The sequence below is a fragment of the Trachypithecus francoisi genome, unplaced genomic scaffold (genome assembly GCF_009764315.1).
Source record: "Trachypithecus francoisi isolate TF-2019V2 unplaced genomic scaffold, Tfra_2.0 Contig01474, whole genome shotgun sequence".
Taxonomy (NCBI): domain Eukaryota; kingdom Metazoa; phylum Chordata; class Mammalia; order Primates; family Cercopithecidae; genus Trachypithecus; species Trachypithecus francoisi.
The window spans coordinates 15,777,072-15,795,089 of NW_022681435.1; the positions used below are offsets into that span (position 1 = coordinate 15,777,072).

The following is an 18,018-nucleotide window of genomic DNA, read 5'->3' on the forward strand; positions in this document are numbered from 1 at the left end:
AGAGCTAAGAGTTATTTTACTTCATATGTATGAGAACAAGTTACATTATTTTGTTTTCCCTAATATATGTTGACAGTTTCTTTTCTTAGTTTTTCTATTTGTTTTGTTTTCTTGTTTCTGTTTTTGTTTTGTTTGAGACAGAGTCTCACTCCCTCACCCAGTGGGGAGTGCAGAGGCACGATCTTGGCTCACGGAAACCTCTGTCTCCGGGGTTCAAGCGATTGTCCTGCCTCAGCCTCCTGAGTCGCTGGGATTACGGGCATGCACCACCGTGCCCGGCTAATTTTTGTGTTTTCAGTAGAGACACGGTTTCACCATGTTGCCCAGGCTGGAGTTTTTTTAAATCTTAATTTATTTACAGGAAGTAACATTTACTGTACTTTTAAAAATATACTAATTTAATCAAAGCAGTAGAAAGGAAAAAAACATTATTAGTGAAAGCATGAAGTTGAATTTTTAAAGAATGCTTTTTTTCTGTTGTAAAGATACAGTAATTAGTGTGTAGACAGAAAATGATTTCTTTGAGAATGAGTTGAAGTTATAAATTCATTTCTCTGAGAAAATAAAACAGGTACAAAAAATCTATGCATAATATTTCAAGTACATTTTAGACATTGTGAAGCTTGTGCCTGGGCTATCGAATAATCACTGGCTTAATATTTTTGTATTTGGATTCCACAGTTTGAAGAAAACAGTGCTGTGTATTTTTGAAATGTGGTGTTCTGCAATCAACAAGATATAGGGGTTTTAATTTTCAACAACTACCTTTTATTTAATAAATATCTTGATTATCATGTAGTCATAAATCATTGACTGAAAAGTAGGGCAGGTAATATTTATACTGTCTGATAAATATCTGAAATACAAACAATAATTGGAAAAAGAACGGACACACACAGTGTAAAATACTAAGGTTCCTCTGCTCACGAAATCCAGGAGGATATGTCAATAAAAAAGGTAAAGACTGTGTATAGATTAGAAGCACTGCACAGTTAAAGTAATGGAAAGTCTTCAGTGGCTATATAAAGAAAATCACTGTTATTTTTCATCTTATGCCAGTGGCTTTTAGGAAATTCGTATATTGAAACAAACACCAAAATTTCACTCTTAGCAAAACTGTCTGATTTTAAAATATGTGTATTGTTTTTAATGTTTCACTCTTTCCAAAGACGTACTTACATTTTGAATGTTCCAAATTGATTGTTAATGTTCCTGTGCTTCGAAAATCAGTTCTAAAATGTATTGAAGTCCCCATAAATAAAAAATAATTGTGCAATGCATTGCCCCAGTTCACATACTTGGCTATTCAGGCAAGCCCAATCATGTTCAAGAAAGGCAAGTAGATTTCACCTGCATTTTGCTGAGCAAATTATTTGTTGGATGATTGTTATATAAATTAGGAGAGGATTTTAAAAAATCACTTTCCTGGAACATAGTGAGGATTTACTGGACAAAAATTAAAAGGACACTTTCTACACTTTAGAAACTCACTGTCTTGTGGACAAGTAAAGCAGAAAAATACTTAGGGATTTTTATATATTAATCAAGATATCAGAGCTCAGAGTGTTTTGGAAAAATAAATCTCCATGTTTTAAGAATTTGGTTTAGGAGATTTGGAAATATATTAATAAATAGGTAAACATCTTAAATATACTATATTAAAGATGAATTTTAATATAGCAAGAATTATACTAAACATAAATTTATATTATCTATGTTTGTTCTATATTTTGTAGTGACAATATCAACAAAATTTGTATTTATAAATGTTTTTCCATAGGAACCTGTTTGGAAATATTTAATACATAAATATGTCCATAAGTTACCATTAAAATGATATTATACATGTGTATTTATTGATAAGGCATGAAGTTCAGAACATTTGCTAAGTGAATAAGAGGATTACTTCTTCCAGGACTTCCTCTTCCCATTCTCTTAATTTTCTTCATACTGGTTGTTCTTTATGATAATCTGCATGTTATTCAGTTACTTTTTGTTTTGTCTTTGTGTCTGTACTGAGAGGTGAATGTCATGAAGACAAGGATGGCAGGTGTTCTCGTTCATTTCATTCACTACTTGACACTAAGCACCCGGAAGTGTACCTGGAAAATAGCAAATATTCATAAGATGTTTGGTGAATGAATGAATTATGAAAATGGAACTCTGAAAAGCTGTATTCATATAGAAAATGTGTGTGTGTGTGTGCGTGCACGCGTGCACGCACAGAGATATGGTGTGCTAATTTTAGAAGGCTGTCTATCAAAATGCTAGCAATATTTTTCTCTGGATAGTAGTGGAATTTTAAAATATTCTTTAATTGGCTTTTTGGTATTATATGTCATTTTAACAAAAAGAGGAGATAAAAATTAAGATTAAAATCCATAATATTTTAAAATTTAACATTGTGATTTTAAAGTATCAATTTCTTCATCCCTATTCATCCCAAACGTATTTTGAATGCCTATGTTGCTGCAGATGGGAAAATAATTGCTGTGCCTGATCATAAGTCAATTAATAGGTTACCAGGAAAGATAATAAAACATTGACCGGAGAACAAAGTCAAATTATAATGAAATCCGTAACAGTTGTGCATACACTAAGTCTATTCTAAAGACTAAGTATTGAAAATAAGTTCATTATTTCACACAAGAATAAAGAGAAATAAATCATGGCCCTCTGTCTGTGCATCCATTGTTGAAGTATATGCTTAATTACCACCTCTGGTACATCACAGTTTAGATTAGAGATATTATGATGTGGAAACAGGGTGGGCCACAGAGATGGGCTGAAAACAGACGCTTTGCAGACAAACAAATGCATTCGAGTTTTCGTAGCACCCCTTGGTTTTGTGATCTTTGCCAAATTACTTGACTTAAGTGGATTAGACCTACTTACCCTTCTGGGCTGTGGCCAGGATTGCCTGACCTTGTATGTGAAGCCCCCAGCAGCACAGTGTCTCCCTGCTCAACAGGTGTGGATTTAACACCCTTTCCTAGGTAGAATCCCAGCTTGTGTCCCTTCAGAAGCCCCAGAACAACCACTTGCATATTCACTCCAGACTCCAGTTGAAAATTCAGTCATTTGCTTATTTCTTTTAACAGATAAACTAAAGATGTTGGGGCTCCTTAGAAACTTGAGCACCTTAGATGTCAGTTCTTCTGGGATGCCTGCATCTTAACCAAAAGCTATTTGATGTCCACCTGCTCCTTTACAAAGTTCAGTCTCATGAGTGGCTTGTCGTAACACCTTTTGTAGCACATGTAGCAGGGACTGCCTTCTGCTATCCTTGAAAATCCTAGCAAAGGATCCATTCCTCTGTCTCTGTTCCTATATCACTTTTTCTTACAAGTAGGGAGCAAAAATAAGGAGAAAACCAAAGTGGGTCTCATAGCATCTGCATAAACTTCAACATGTGATATTTTTAAACTTAAAAAAAAATTTGTAATGAAGGCACCCATGGAGAAAATGACACAAATGGAGACTTAAATGACTAAATGGAGAGTTTAAAGCAAATACTAGTGTACATGCCAACCAGATCAAGAAACAGAACTTTGTTAGTAGCCAAGAAGAAACCCCAATCCTAACACATTTCCTTCCCATTCACACCGGGACCTCCCACTAAATGAACCGCTGTGCTGATTACGATGGAAGCCACTTTCTCACTCTTTATACACTAGTCACCTAAATATGCATCTTTGAACAGTGTAGTTGAGTTTTGGCAATTTGAGGAATTTATAGAAATAAGCCTTGCATCATGCTTTCTTTTGTGTCTGGATTATTTTCTTCAACATAATGTTTTTGAGATTTGCCTGTGAGGTTGTACATAACCATCGTTCATGAATTTCTTTGATGGCTGCCTAGTGTTCAACTGTATACATCAATCACAACTTCTGCATTTGAGACTTATGTGAATAATGCTATAATGGCCATTCTTCTTGTGTAATGTACAGATATTTCTGTTGAGTTCATAACCAGGAGTAGAATTGCTAGAGTCTATGTAAATTGTTAGCAGAATTGCTAGATTTCGGGTGTGTGTCTCCCAAAGTCATCCAGTGCACACATTCTCCAGTAGAGTGTGAGACTTCCATTGCTCCATATCCTTACCAACACTTGATATTATAAGTATTTTTATTTTTTTTCTCCATTTTGTTGGAAATGAATTGATATCTCATTGTGCTTTTACTTCAGGTTTTCCTAAGTGCGAATGAGATTGAGCATTTTGTATAAGTCTATTGGCCATTTATACAGCTCCTTTTTATAAGCACCTGCTCAAGTATCTTGCTGTTTTTAAAACTGGATTGTCTGTCCTCTTGTTTTGGATTCTTTATGTATTCTGGATATGTACCTATTTGACAGTTATGTATGTGACAAGTATCTTCTAATCAATTCCTTGGTTTTTGATTCTCTGATAATTCTTTCCTAATATATAAAAATTTATATTCATATTTCAGGTTCTTATTTTCTCTTACAGTAATGTTTTGTGTCTTATTTTTCCCTACTTTGAAATCAATGACATACTAATTAACATATTTTCTTCAAAAAGCTTTAATTACTGGAACTTTTACATGAACATTAAGGATCCACCCGATTCCTAAGACTGAAAACGTAAGTGTCACCATTTTGGAGAAGAGTAACATGCTTTAAAGATCAAAAGTCCTGTTGAGTGGGCATTGTAGCAGTTTTTTTAAATAGGTATAGTCTTTTTTCACATTAAGAAAAAAAGAATACACCTACTACTGATTTTGGGATATCATGTCAGGAAAAGATCAATTTTCACTTTGTTTTCAAAATATTTATCCAACTATCCCAGAGCTATTTATTAAAAAGTCTTTTGCCATTGCTTTGAAGTGTTCCCTTGGTCATAAATCAGATATCCATATATGTGTTTATTGACGGTTCTGTTCCACTGATCTATTTGTATTTGTCTGATTCTGCAGTGTCTTAAATACTGTATCTTCTAATTGGTCTTGGTATTCTATATGGCAAGTCTTCCCATCTTGTTACTCAATCTTATTTGAATCCTTTGAATTTTCTGGTTTGTAACCAAATATATAATCAGTTTCTCTCATGTTCCATGTGAGCTTGAAAATAATTTGTATTATGCAATCATTGGGTACTGCGTTCTGCAGAGATCTATTTAATCAATTTGATAAAATTTTTGCTCAGATACTGTGTATCTTTCCTGATTTGTATATAATCATTCTAGCAGATACTGACATTTTAAACAAAGAAAACACGTTATCTTGGCCTTGTCGATTTTTGTCAATTCTGATTTACAATTCTGAGGCTACATTCATGAATGCATATAAATTCAGAAGAGTTTACACATTCTGTTGAATTAACCTCTGATCATTCCAAAGTGTCTCCATCTCTAATAATACATTTTGCCTTAAAGTAGACTTTGATATTAATATTGTTACATCAGTTCCTTTTTGTTAAGATTTAAGTTCTATTGTGTTCTCTCACTGCTTAGAGCTTTTAATGGCATCAGAGAGTAAAAGCCAAGATCCCTTCTAGACCTGACTTGTCCCCGTCTCTCTGAACTCCAGCCACCTTGTTCTGATTCCCTGCCCTCCACACTGGCCCCTTGCAGCTCTTGAAGCAGTTCAGAAGCTCCCACGTCAGGGTGCTTGCGTGTGCAATTCTCTCTGACTGAAAGGCTCTTTCCTCAGATGTCTGCATCACTCATTCTTTCATGTTCTCTAATGCTGCTCCTAAAAGTCTCCTTGGGGGTTGAGCCTATCCTCACCACACCCAGTGTTCCCTTCTGCATCCTTGTGCATAATTCTCTCCATAGCACGTAGCAAAACAAAAACAAAAACAAAAAACTATTTACAAATGTGCTTATTTATTTGCTGTCCACCCATCTACTACATTGAAATGGTCGTTTCATGCAGCTGGAACTTTGCTTTCATCTGGGCAGAAACTTGGTTTTTGTTATTATTTTATTTGTTTAAATTCCTCTTTATTACTCTATCCACATAATGTAGAACTGTCGAGTACTTCTTGAATAAATGAATGAATGAATAAGAGGGATTGTGGCATTATATTTATCTGTGGATCTATCTATCTATTTAACAGCCATTAAATATAAGCTAGTATTAAGATAGAGCAAAACTCATTTTTCTGTTGAAAAGATAGCTAAACTCATCCGTGCATTAAAGTTAAACCTGTGCATTGACTACTTTTTTACACAAACCGTGTCTTTCAATAGTACTACACACATTTTGTCAAAGGGCAAACACTTAAGACCAAGTAGCTGGAATTACTCATAATGTAAACCTGTAAATAACTCTTCTGGATTGGCTTTGCTTATTTGTTTATTTGTTGTCTTGATGTGTTCGTGTGATACACAGTTATAAATAATTAAATCTTATCCCCCAAGATGTCATTCATATGGTATCTTGCTCTCAGAAGGGAACACAAACTTAGCCACTCCAGCCATGACACTTCCTTCTATAATTTTTAAATCTCAAGGAACACACTTTCTAACACCCCCTTTAGAGCAGTGGACTCTCAGGTTTGACAACTTCTGTAATTGAAAATTCTTCCGAGTTTCTAACCAAAAATCCTACTTGAAGTGCAGGGTTCATAAGGTCAACAGTTTGCGATAAAACAGGCCCATTAAATTCAACTTCTGGTTAAGGCAGAGCTTGTGAATGAGTCCGAGCTAAATAACGTAATTATGGCTATGAACCGAAGCCAAGAAATCTGCCACCTACTTCACAGTGAGTCTTAAATGGAAACAGGATATCCTTTGTGTAAAATCACCTTGAAAAGAAGAAAGAACTAAGGAAAAGAGATTTGCTATGCAGTAAAATGGTTTTCATCAAGTGGAAGGGGATTAAGAAGGTGTTTAATTATGGCATGCTGGCTGGCTGGTTAACAGTGGAAAGCTGAAGGTGTGGACCAGCTGTGATCCTGGGAATTCCTGAAGTCCTAGCAACAACATGGAATTTTCTGTATGAGAATCGGAGGGGCACCTAGGAGCCTGTTATGATGAAATACCTGGCATGTTTAGGAGATAGTTTTGAATGAGAAAGTGAAATCAGTGAATCCCCCAGGATAAAGTGGTACAGCATCCTGAAATGATGAGGAAGGCAGGAATGTCATCTGCTATAAGACAGACACTGGGAAGGTACGTTTTCTTGTACGCAATAGGTTCTGTTGTTAACCAGCCAAATGGTCTCTGTACCTTGAGATGCCCTTGAAGAGCCAGGTAGTACCTGAAGCGACTACCCCATCTCCTCCCACCTACTGCTAATGGAGGTCATTAATTTATGTCCCATTCTCATGGGATGCAAATAAAAACAGGTACCGCATTTCATTTATGTAGTGCTCTTTCATGTGCTCAAAGAATTTTGTATCTTTCATTTACAAGCAAAATAAAACCTATTCCTTTATTATTCTTTTTTCTCCAAGGAGTGATTTCCTGGTCTCAGGCAGTCATTTCTGCTGTTCAGTCCTGGAATGTCTCCAGCACTCTCACATAAGGCATCAGTTATGGGGCCTAAAGCAGATCCTAATGCACTAATAAAATCTGGTTTGATGAAGAGTACAAAAAGGTGATCTCCTTGTACTTCTGCTTATTTTATACTTCTGGTACGGAGGCGGCTTTTAGTGTGCTGACTCATGCTTAATTTGATTTTACGTTGACACAGAATGACACTTGCAAATTCTCCACACCAGCGCCCTTTTTATTATTTTACTCCATTAAAAAGCAAAATACTTTGAAAAACTATGTCCAAAGAGGGGTAGAAGATGGAACTCTGCATTTATTAAATTTTTTTTTTTTTTTTTTTTTGCTACTTTAAGTTTAAATTCAGCCAGAATCTGATCAAAATGTAACTAGTCCATAGCCATGGTGAATTCGTATTCCCTAATAAAGTGTATGCTTTCATTATTTGATTATGAGATTTTTATTAGACTTTTAAAACATCAAACGTAACTTAATTAAGACAAACAGAAAGGAAGAACACTGCACAACATACCTAACCATTGGACTTCCAAACTGTTTAGGTCACGAAAAACAAAGTGTCACATACCAGAGGAGACTAAGGAGACAGAACAACGACATGCAACTTGGTATCCTGTGTTAGATCTTGAAACAGAACAGGACGAGAAAACTCTGGCAAAATCTGAGCAGAATTTTTCGTTAATAGTATTTGACCAATATTAGTGCATTCGTTTTGAAAATTTACCATTGCTATATATGATGCTGTATAGAGTATACAGAAACTCCACCATTTTGACAACTGTTTATAAACCTAAACTTACTACAAGATAAAAAATAATAATAACTTAAGGACCTCAACTTGGTAAATGGTTTACTCCATAGAATCTATAAAAATCAGTCTTATCTCTGCGTGGTTGCCTTTCTTAATATAATAGCAAAGAGAGAAGATATTGTCAAAAATATTAAATCTATTTCCTCCTTATTATCTATTAGGTTTATTTTAAAACAATATTGAGTGCCTAAATAGAAATACTTATGCCTTCTGGCTCATGTTTAGCTCACTGTTTAATAGAAAATAACTACGGTAACATCAGATGGGGAATTACAGTCAGCGAGTATGTGTATTTACATATTTCCACAAATATTGTAAGGTTTCATTTAACATCAAGATTGTTCCCAAGCTATGAGTAACAAAGTGAGAGAGAGTACAGGGGAAAGCATTGCTCTATACAAAAAGACAACAAGTATATTACTAGGGATTTGAGTCTCAATTTTACTTCTCAATTAAGACTCCAAATCCATTAATGAATAGCTAAAAGATCAAATATTGATAATCTCTATACATCCCACTTTGCAGATAATATTCTTTTTCTGTTAGCAGTCTCTCAAATCGTAGATTCATATAACTGTTTTTTTACTTTCCCAATATTATTACTCTGACAACCACCACAACCAGCACTATCCTACCATCACTGCTAGTTTTAAAAAAAGATAAAGTATCTTACGTCAGTTCCAGCTTCTGTAACAAAATAGCATATACATGGTGGCTTGAACCACAGAAATCTATTTTTTTCACAGTTCTGGAGGTTGCAAGTTTGAGATGAGGGTGCCAGCCCTGTTGGGTTCTGGTGAAGGATTTTTTCCTGGCTTGCACATGGCCATAGTCTCACTGTGCGTTCACATGACCTCTTCTGAGTAAGAAGAAAGAGAAAGCAAGTTCTCTCCTGTGTCTTCTTGTAAGAGCACTAATCCCATTATCAAAGCCCAACCCTCATGACCATCTAACCCTACTTACTTCCCAAAGTCCCCATCTCCAAATACTAGCGCCTTGGGAGTTAGGGCATCAGTAGATGAATTCTTTGGGGACACAGTTCAGTCATGGCAGTATCAGAAACCAAGAGTTTCAGGTAAGAATTTGTGGATTACTTTTCAAATTTACATGCTAGATGCTTTCTTCAGGCTATGTCTTGTAATCCTCAAAGAGCATCTTCATGAGGTATATTGATCTTAATTTAACTTCTGCAAGTGAAGTTGTTTAATGAATAGCAGAAACTGCACTAAAAATTAAATTTTTGTGACTAAAAAACTATGTTTTTCAGCATTACAATATAATATCCTACATTCTAATTCAAAGGTATGAATTGTACTAAAGACTGAGTGAAATGATTTATCCTGCCCAAAAATTGTTTCATGCTATATGGTGAAGAGAGCAATTTTAGGAAAACCAAATTTGATGCCAATTTTTTGTTCTTTTCTTTTCAGTCGTATATTAGTGAATGTCAATATAAATAGTTATATTGCTTAACAAATATTCCAAACTACTGTGAAATACAGCAGGAACTCATATGTGTATTCAATGGAATAAATGGTTTTATTGATATTATATATAACGTAATTCTCATAATTGTGAAAATCATTTGAAATCTTTAAAACTATATTGATGCAAGCAATAATTTTTACAGTACATGTAAATACCAACAATGGTTATAGGTGTGCTGAACAAGGTCTGTTGCTAAGAGCATTTTATCCATTTTGTATTAAAATAGCCTGTGTATATTGACTACCTTCTATGCACTGCGGCATGAGCTTTATATACTTAATTTTTTTAACACTTAACACTTAATTGTCTTCAAGCTAATTTAAGGACACAAGCTCAGAGAGACAAATGCCTTGCCCAAAGTTATGTGGCTCCAGCAAGGGGCTGAGCTGGAATTCCAAGTCCAATATTTGTAGTTTCACTATCCGTACTTGGGAGATCATTAATATGCTTTCTTTTTTTTTTTAAATTATATGGTGCTCTAATTTTTCTGGTTGCAAAATATTTACATCTGAATATTCTGAAGCTGAATATTTATTAGAATTGTATATCATCAGGAAAAAAGTGTCCCTTCGTATGGCTTTGTCTTGTGCAGAAAATTGTACCTACTCTGTAAGAAAAAGGAGCTTGAGAAATGGCTGAGCCTTGTGGAGAGTATTCTGTGTATTAGAACATAAGCCCATCTTGGTAAATCCTCCCTCTGTTTCATGAGGTACTCTTCTTTATTAGCTAAGACATTAAGTAATTTGTGTAAGGTTGCACAGCTAGTAAGTGGCATGGCCATAATGTAAACCTATGTCTGTCTGATTCTAGAGTTCTATTAAGTTTCCACTATACCAAACTGTCTCTTCTTAGATGTTTGCATTTCCAAAATCTGTTACCACTTGAAATGTAATTACTTCATTTAAGTTCAAAAGCAGAATTCTACAGCACTAAATAAATCTATGTAGAATTAAGTTAATTAAAGCTAAATAAACCATTTGCTGATCATATTCTAATCATCTATTTTTTTAAATACATTTCACTCTGGGGCTGAGGCTCAGTGAGGGGCCAAATAAGCACATGACTGCAATATTATGTGTGAAATACAGGAGCTGTATGTAGAAAGAACACCAGGCGCTCTAAAGGAGTAATTTAGTTCATAATTTTCAGGTGCATGGTTAGGAGGCGTTTGATCCAGGCAGAGGAGAGGCATGTTCATGTGTGCAGGAAGTTCAGGATTATCCTGCACATGCTTTTCAAGGCTCCTGAAGAGGATGTAAGAAAGAAAGAGTAAAATCAAAGTATGTGTATGCTTGGTTGTTCTACTTTTATAATGAGAGGCCTTTATGTGATAGTTGCAAGAATGCCTTTTAACATGGAAAAGACTGTTCTAGTGAATAATAAGCAATGCACACTTCAAAGGAATTATATTATCTGGACTATATTTGTAAAAAAAAAAAACAAACATAATGTGACAACTTTGCAATTTAAATGAAGACATAGAAGAGAAATATTGTGATCTAGATTTCAGAAGTTTCCTTCTATCCACTTCCTTATGGGCGTAAAGAAATTATCCACCAGCAAAGAATACACTAAACTTTGAAATTTAAAAGTTGTGGCCAATTTGCATTTTTAGACTTCTTCAATTACTGGAAAAAAAGGTTTATTTTATTACCTTGTCTTCAAACATACCTGTTGAGGGAGTGTGATATGGTGGAAAATAGATAATGAACAATCTACAGGTCCAATAGTAATCAGTCCTATAAAATCAAGGCAAGGTTCAGAAATTATGGTTTGTGTTAGTATAATTAGTAGTCTTGTTTTTTTTAAATCAAAGCTTAAGATTCAGACTGTGTGTTCAAATCCTGACATTGGCACAAACTTTATCCTGAAATGAAAGTAATGCCTACTTTATCTTTATCTCATTTCATTATGAGGATTAAATATGTATATAAAATTTAATTTATTGCACATAAGCATTTTGTAAATATTCCCTATTACAAAAGTCAAAAAGTGTGAGACAGATGTGCTCATAAAAATATATTTCTTGTTGCTTTCACATTAATGAACTTCCATTTTTAAAAATCTAAAGTTCTACAACATAAGTAAATTTTCAATTGTAATTTTTTTTAAAGATAGAAAATTTAATATTATGTAAGTGCTTCACTTAACTTTATTAACCTGCCATTGCACTAGCATGGAAGATGGAGACATTGTCTGTCACTAGGATGGTGATAAGTAATTTATATGATATTGATATCCAGATGATTTCGTTATATTAAAGACTACTAAAGCCAGCCAGCACAGTGAAAACCTCAAAACGAAATCTTTTCAGAAAAAATTATTTTACATGAAATATCATATTTAAAAAAAACTGTAATCTTAAGAACATGCTTGTCAATCAAAAACAGTTCCTCTCTGTGAAGTACACTTAAAAAATTGATGAATTGAATAAATAAACTCCTGATGTCATAAACTCATGTAAAAATATGAATAATGGGATTCTTTTATTTGCTTTCAGATTTTCAGACGATGCTGGTTGGTTTTCAAGAAGGCTTCTAGCAAAGGGCCCAGAAGGCTAGAAAAATTTCCAGATGAAAAGGCAGCTTATTTCAGAAACTTTCATAAGGTAAGTGACAGTCCTGGGAGTCCCTGGGGAATAACTGGGCCCTTGAGGACTTGTGGAGGTATTTCTTTGATAGATGAAATCTGCAGTGGCAAAAATTAATGGCTTGGGAAAAATGCCCTTTTCTGATAAAATGCAAACGTTTTTTTCTCCTTTATTTTAATTATCTGTTGTAAATGCCAGTGATACCTCTGCAAAATCAAAGACTCATTTTTATTGCTACTTTGCAAAATGAGATGACTCATAACTCAACCAAATCATTTTCTAAGGTGCTGAGTAGGTATTTTCTCTCTATTCAGGTTCATTATGCATTTGTTACTTGATGTAAACTGTGAACAATATTTACTAGATAAAATTTAGGGGGCTGCCTTTAACAGTGCTAACGATATTGTTAACGTGTATTGCATTTGCTGTTTTGTAAACTCCTTAACAAGAAAAGGATCATCAAATATGCCGATGTGTAGAGATAAGGCATAAACAGTAGGAATAAAGTATCAATTTCCTAAGAATGAAAAGAATGTAAAGCACAACCCCGAAATGATGCTAAGTATATCTTTCATGATAACATCAAAACACAGCTAGGTATTTTATAGTGATGCAAAGGATTCGTGATCAAAACTCAGAGTTGTAGAACAGTGTTGCTTACTGGTAGAATGCGCGGTAAAGATTTTAATTTCTCATTGGTCATACATGGAGTAAGTTTTCCTCGATAATGTAATGAATTTGTGGAATTTTATTTTATGTAATATATTGTTCTAATTTCTTTTTGAAAAATAGATTATTTGATAATAACTAGTATTTATTACTATTATGAATATTAACTAGTAACCATTTAAAATTTGAGTTTGTAAAACTGTCTAGGAACCATTCTCTCTCTCTATATATATATATATGTATATACGTATACACACATATATATAATTTTAAAAATATTTTAAATATAAATAGACATTGGTCTTGCTATGTTGCTGGTCTCAAACTCTGGATCTCAAACAATCCTCCTGCCTTGATTTCCCAAAGTGCTGGGATTACAGACATGAGCTACCATACCCATTGAAGTATTACATATATTAATATAGATTACTGCCAGAGAATACAAGTTAAAGTTCCTGTCCCATCACTTACTAGCTCATGGATGTTTGGTTTTCTCATGAGTAGATGAATTTTAAAATTGTTATATATCTCTAAAGATTATGTGATATATGCTATCATAAAACAGCCAGTATAATACTTCTCAATCTAATTATATGCATTTGAATTCTAAAGTCTTACTGGTATGTTTGTGTTATAACTATGATTATGACTTTGGCAATAGTGTTAAACCTAACTTAATGAGGAACTGCCGGTTGTAAAAATGTGAGCCCATGATATTTAGTTTGTGAGTAAAATTTTGATGGGCTGAGTATATTCTATCTTCTTTGGATGCCTGGTCAGAGTTCCTGCCTGCTGGTTAGTGACATATACTAGTTGGAACTCTCTAGCCAGTACAGCTTGCTTTATTTTTACTTATAAATGAAGCAGGAAAAATTGTCAAGAAGCGTTATTATCTTATCTCTGGACTCAGCTATCTTTTATCCAAAAAAAATAGACACACTCTAGTACTCTAACCTCACTATAAGGATTGGTAATTTGGACACAGATGGGCATGGAGTATCTGCTCTATGCTAGGCATTCCACTCCTGGTTGGGGATTCAAAGATGCGTGAGACACAGTCTTGCCCCGAAAAAGCTTGCATTCTAGTGGAAAAGACACAAATACACAAGTAACTTCAATTCAATATAGCAGGTACAGATGGAGAAGTATTCACAGATTGCTGAAGAAAGAGCATTTTCCCTAATTTGGAAATTAGGTAAAACTTCTCTGCAAAGATGATATTTGAATGGCCAAACCAGTGGTGGTAATGTGTCAGCCAAATGAAGAAAAAGGGTAATCTCTAGGAGGCATGTGAAACAGACCTTACTCCTTATTTTATATTCTCTTTCTTTTTGCTACCTTGCCCACTCCTTACCCTACAGAGGCAATCACGGGCACTCCACAGCAGTGCTCAGAGCTAAACAAAATGCTAACTCCTATTTATCTTACAGACTGCCTTATTAAAAATTATTTGGCTTCCACTGCGAGCTGTGAATTTCAAGGCAAACTTCATTCCTTGAGTTATTCTGTGAATTGTCAAAACATGGCCTATCCGTTAGCCTGGTATGGAACTCCAATTCATTATTACCATCAGACGTGTTTACGGAGCCCTTACCATGAATGTGGCACTGGGCCATGCACTGGGGATGCAGTATTGGAAAGATGGTGCTCTAGTCTATCATTGGTCTTCACTTCTTAATAACATAAAACAATGTAAATATGTAATAAATGCATCTTTTTAAAAAAATAGGATAATATAATACAGAATTAATGGATAACAGCTATAGATATGAGTAGGCTAAGACAACTGAAAAAATAAGTCAGTCCTTAACAAATTCAGTGATATAAAGAAAGATAATTCCAAGAGGAAAGAAAAAAATTTAAAAACCATTACCAATAAAAATGAGATAGAAACAATTCAGTGTGATCAAGGATCTGAAAGAGATCTGTTGTGACTGGAGTGTAGGAAAAGAGGTCATAAAAACTAAATTAAACTATAAGTGAAGAGAGTCAATGACAGGGTTTTAAGCGCAGGTCTGGCATTATAGTCTTAAAATACCACTTTATGTTTTCATTTCCTGTACACAACAGTGATCCTCTGACAGTATAATTCTCCCACAGATGACATATAGAAACTCTGGATGTCATGTTCAAGCCCCAGCTGAGATTCAAGGGGAGTGAGTGGTTGGGGTTAGGGAGCTGGAAGAACACTCAAGAAATGACAGGTAGAAGACACATGGCTTTATTCAGCAGCTTTCTCACACTGTCTGTCTCATCAGCAGCTTACTTACATTGTCCACCTTTATCTCGGCTGCTTGCTCCAGCTGTGACCTTCTCAGCAGCCTCTGTGGCTCCTGCTGCTCCCACTCACAGCTGCATGGCTGGCTCTCCCTTTCAGGGTCAGCAGCGTAACTCTCTCCCTCTCAGCCCAAGCTGGTTTCTGGCTCCCTGCTGCCTGCCTTCAGACAACCGGCTCTCCCTTACAGAGTCAGCAGCTTCCCTGTCTGCCTGGGTACAAGCCCGACCTGTGTCCTGACTCCCCAGTGATCGACTGCAAAACGAACAAATTTTGCAAAGACTACTCTGGCTCTCTTTCTTCCTCTGGGCATGCCATATGCACAGTGTCAGCAGGGCAGTTATACCTTTTGCAAACAATAGTGGCTCCGAGCCAGGTGATGAACCTTCCCATGTTATGGCCACATAGCTGTGTTTACATAATGCATGGAATTGTGCGCCTGCACTCCAATCCTGCTGAGTTATGCAGGCTGTTTACGTCGGCCTGTTCTTGACCAAAGCACATCCATTTATCTAACACTGGACAAAATACAAAAACAAACAAGTCCCTGGGTCCCTGAAAAAAGCAAGTCATTTGTGGGGGAAAGTCAGGTCTGGAAACAAGTGAATGACAGCTTCTCCCTTTCTCTGGGTGCAGCTTTAGGCTAGGGGCAGATGTAGTCACACCAAAGCAATATTGGCCATGGCAATGGGATGACTAAAACCAGCAGTTCCCAACAACCAGGGCATGAACCAGTGCTGGTCTGTGGCCTGTTAGAAACCAGGCTGCATAGCAGGAGGTGAGCAGCAGCAGACAAGGGAGCAAAGCTTCATCTGTGTTTATTTACAGTTGTTCCCCATGGCTGGCATTACTACCTGAGCTCCACCTCCTGTCAGATCCGTGGTGGCATTAGATTCTCATAGGAGCACGAACCCTATTGTGAACTACACATGAAAGGGATCCAGGCTGTGGGCTCCTTATGAGAATCTAATGCCTGATGATCTGTCACTGTCTCCCATCACCCCCGGTTGGGACCATCTAGTTGCTGTAAAACAACCTCAGGGCTCCCACTGATTCTACATTATGGTGAGTTGTATAATTATTTCATTATGTACTACAATGTAATAATAGTAGAAATAAAGTACACAATAAATATAATATGCTTGAATCATCCCTAAACTGTCCCCCAGCCCCCACCAACCCCCTGGTCCATGGAAAAATTGTCTACCATGAAACCTGTCCCTGGTGCCAAACAGGTTGGGAACCACTGACTAAAACAACCACAGAGAGACTTGGCATCATCGTTCAGAAACCAGGAGAAACCTAGGCTGCCAGAAAGGGAGGAAGAAACTCCACCAAAGAGAATGCTAGAGAAGGGGAGCTCATAAATATGTACATAAACTCAGAATGCGAGTGTGGCTGACCCTTGAACCAGCTATGAAGTGCAAATTGAAAGCAACTCACAACTAAAGCTTAAGCATCTGACTGAAGTTTGAGCCACACCCCACCACAGGTGTAGCATTTGGCAGTTCAGTCTAAGCAAGGGGGTTGCTTGCTGAAACAAAACGGTAACCATCTCAGAGAAATGTAACAGAATCCAGAGGCTACGCATGACAATTACAATGTCCAATATAAAATCCAAAATTCCTCAAGATAAAAAATACTATGAAAATGGAGTCCAATCTAAAAGGAAAAGAAAATCAGCAAATGTTCAACCTGATATGATTCAGATTCTGAATTATTAGAATGGGATTTAAAAACAGTTACTATGCCTATGCTTGATGAAGTGAATGAAAATATCATTACTCCTTTAATTTTAAAAAAAAGTATTTTTGACAGAAAAACAAAAAAATTTTTAAAAGAAATCCAAATATAAGTAGTTCTACCATAAAGGCACAAGCACACGTATCATATATAACATGGATGGAACTGGAGTCCATTATCCTTAGCAAACTAATGCAGGAACAGAAAACCATATACCACCTGTTCTTACTTACAAGTGAGAGCTAAATAATGAGAACATAGGGGCAGAGTGAGAGGAACAACAGACACTGGGGTTTACTTGAAGGAGGAGGATGGATGGAAGGAAGTTTCGGGAAAAAAAAACTGTTGAGTACTATGCTTAGTACCTGGGTGATGAAATAAGCTATGCACCAAACCCCCAGTCACAAGTTTACCTGTATAACAAACCTACACATACACCCCTAACCTAAAATAAAAGTTAAACAATATAGTTTTTAAAAAAGCAAAAACAAAATTCACCTGCAAAAAGGAGAAAAAAGAGAAATCCTAAATGGAAATTTTAGAACTACGAGACATCCAAAATTAAAATTTCACTGGTTAGGATTCATAGCAGGAAGAAAATAATAGAAGAAATAGTGAACTTGAAGATACAACAACAACAACAACAAAATCACTGGCTATGAAAAAGAGAATTTTTAAAAAACAAAGAAGTAAAACAGCTTCTAGGACTTAAGGGACAATTTCCTAGTTAGTATTCCCATTGCAAAGAAAGAAGAGAATGAGGCAGAACATTTTTTGAAAAAGATAATGGCTATAAAATTCCCAAATTTGGTGAAAGACATGAATTCACAGATGTAATAAATTCAGTGCACGTGAAGCAGGATGTTTGGAAAAAGAATCATGCCTACTAGGTATTTCTTTTTTTTTTTTGGCGGAGTCTTGCTCTGTCGCCCGGACTGGAGTGCAGTGGCCGGATCTCAGCTCAC

The 18,018-nt window shown here is 35.7% G+C and overlaps 1 protein-coding gene and 1 long non-coding RNA gene across 4 annotated transcripts in view; one reads left to right on the forward strand and one right to left on the reverse strand.

Annotated features, from left to right (window-relative positions):
• LOC117062208 overlaps window positions 1-11,515 on the reverse strand; it is a 58,352-nt gene extending 46,837 nt beyond the window's left edge. The window contains exon 1 of the long non-coding RNA XR_004428256.1: window positions 11,448-11,515. This is a non-coding gene — a long non-coding RNA (uncharacterized LOC117062208). The remainder of the gene's footprint in view (window positions 1-11,447) is intronic.
• DOK6 (docking protein 6) overlaps window positions 1-18,018 on the forward strand; it is a 429,154-nt gene that overhangs the window by 143,156 nt on the left and 267,980 nt on the right. Inside the window, exons 1-3 of one of the 3 annotated variants that reach the window (XM_033175372.1) lie at window positions 7,059-7,138; window positions 8,020-8,161; window positions 12,277-12,384. In XM_033175372.1, coding sequence (XP_033031263.1) covers window positions 7,089-7,138; window positions 8,020-8,161; window positions 12,277-12,384 — 300 coding nt within the window. In that variant the 5' untranslated portion in view covers window positions 7,059-7,088. Of the gene's footprint in view, window positions 1-7,047; window positions 7,139-8,019; window positions 8,162-12,276; window positions 12,385-18,018 lie in introns of those variants that run through there. The other 2 variants (XM_033175385.1, XM_033175379.1) reach the window with 2 other exon arrangements.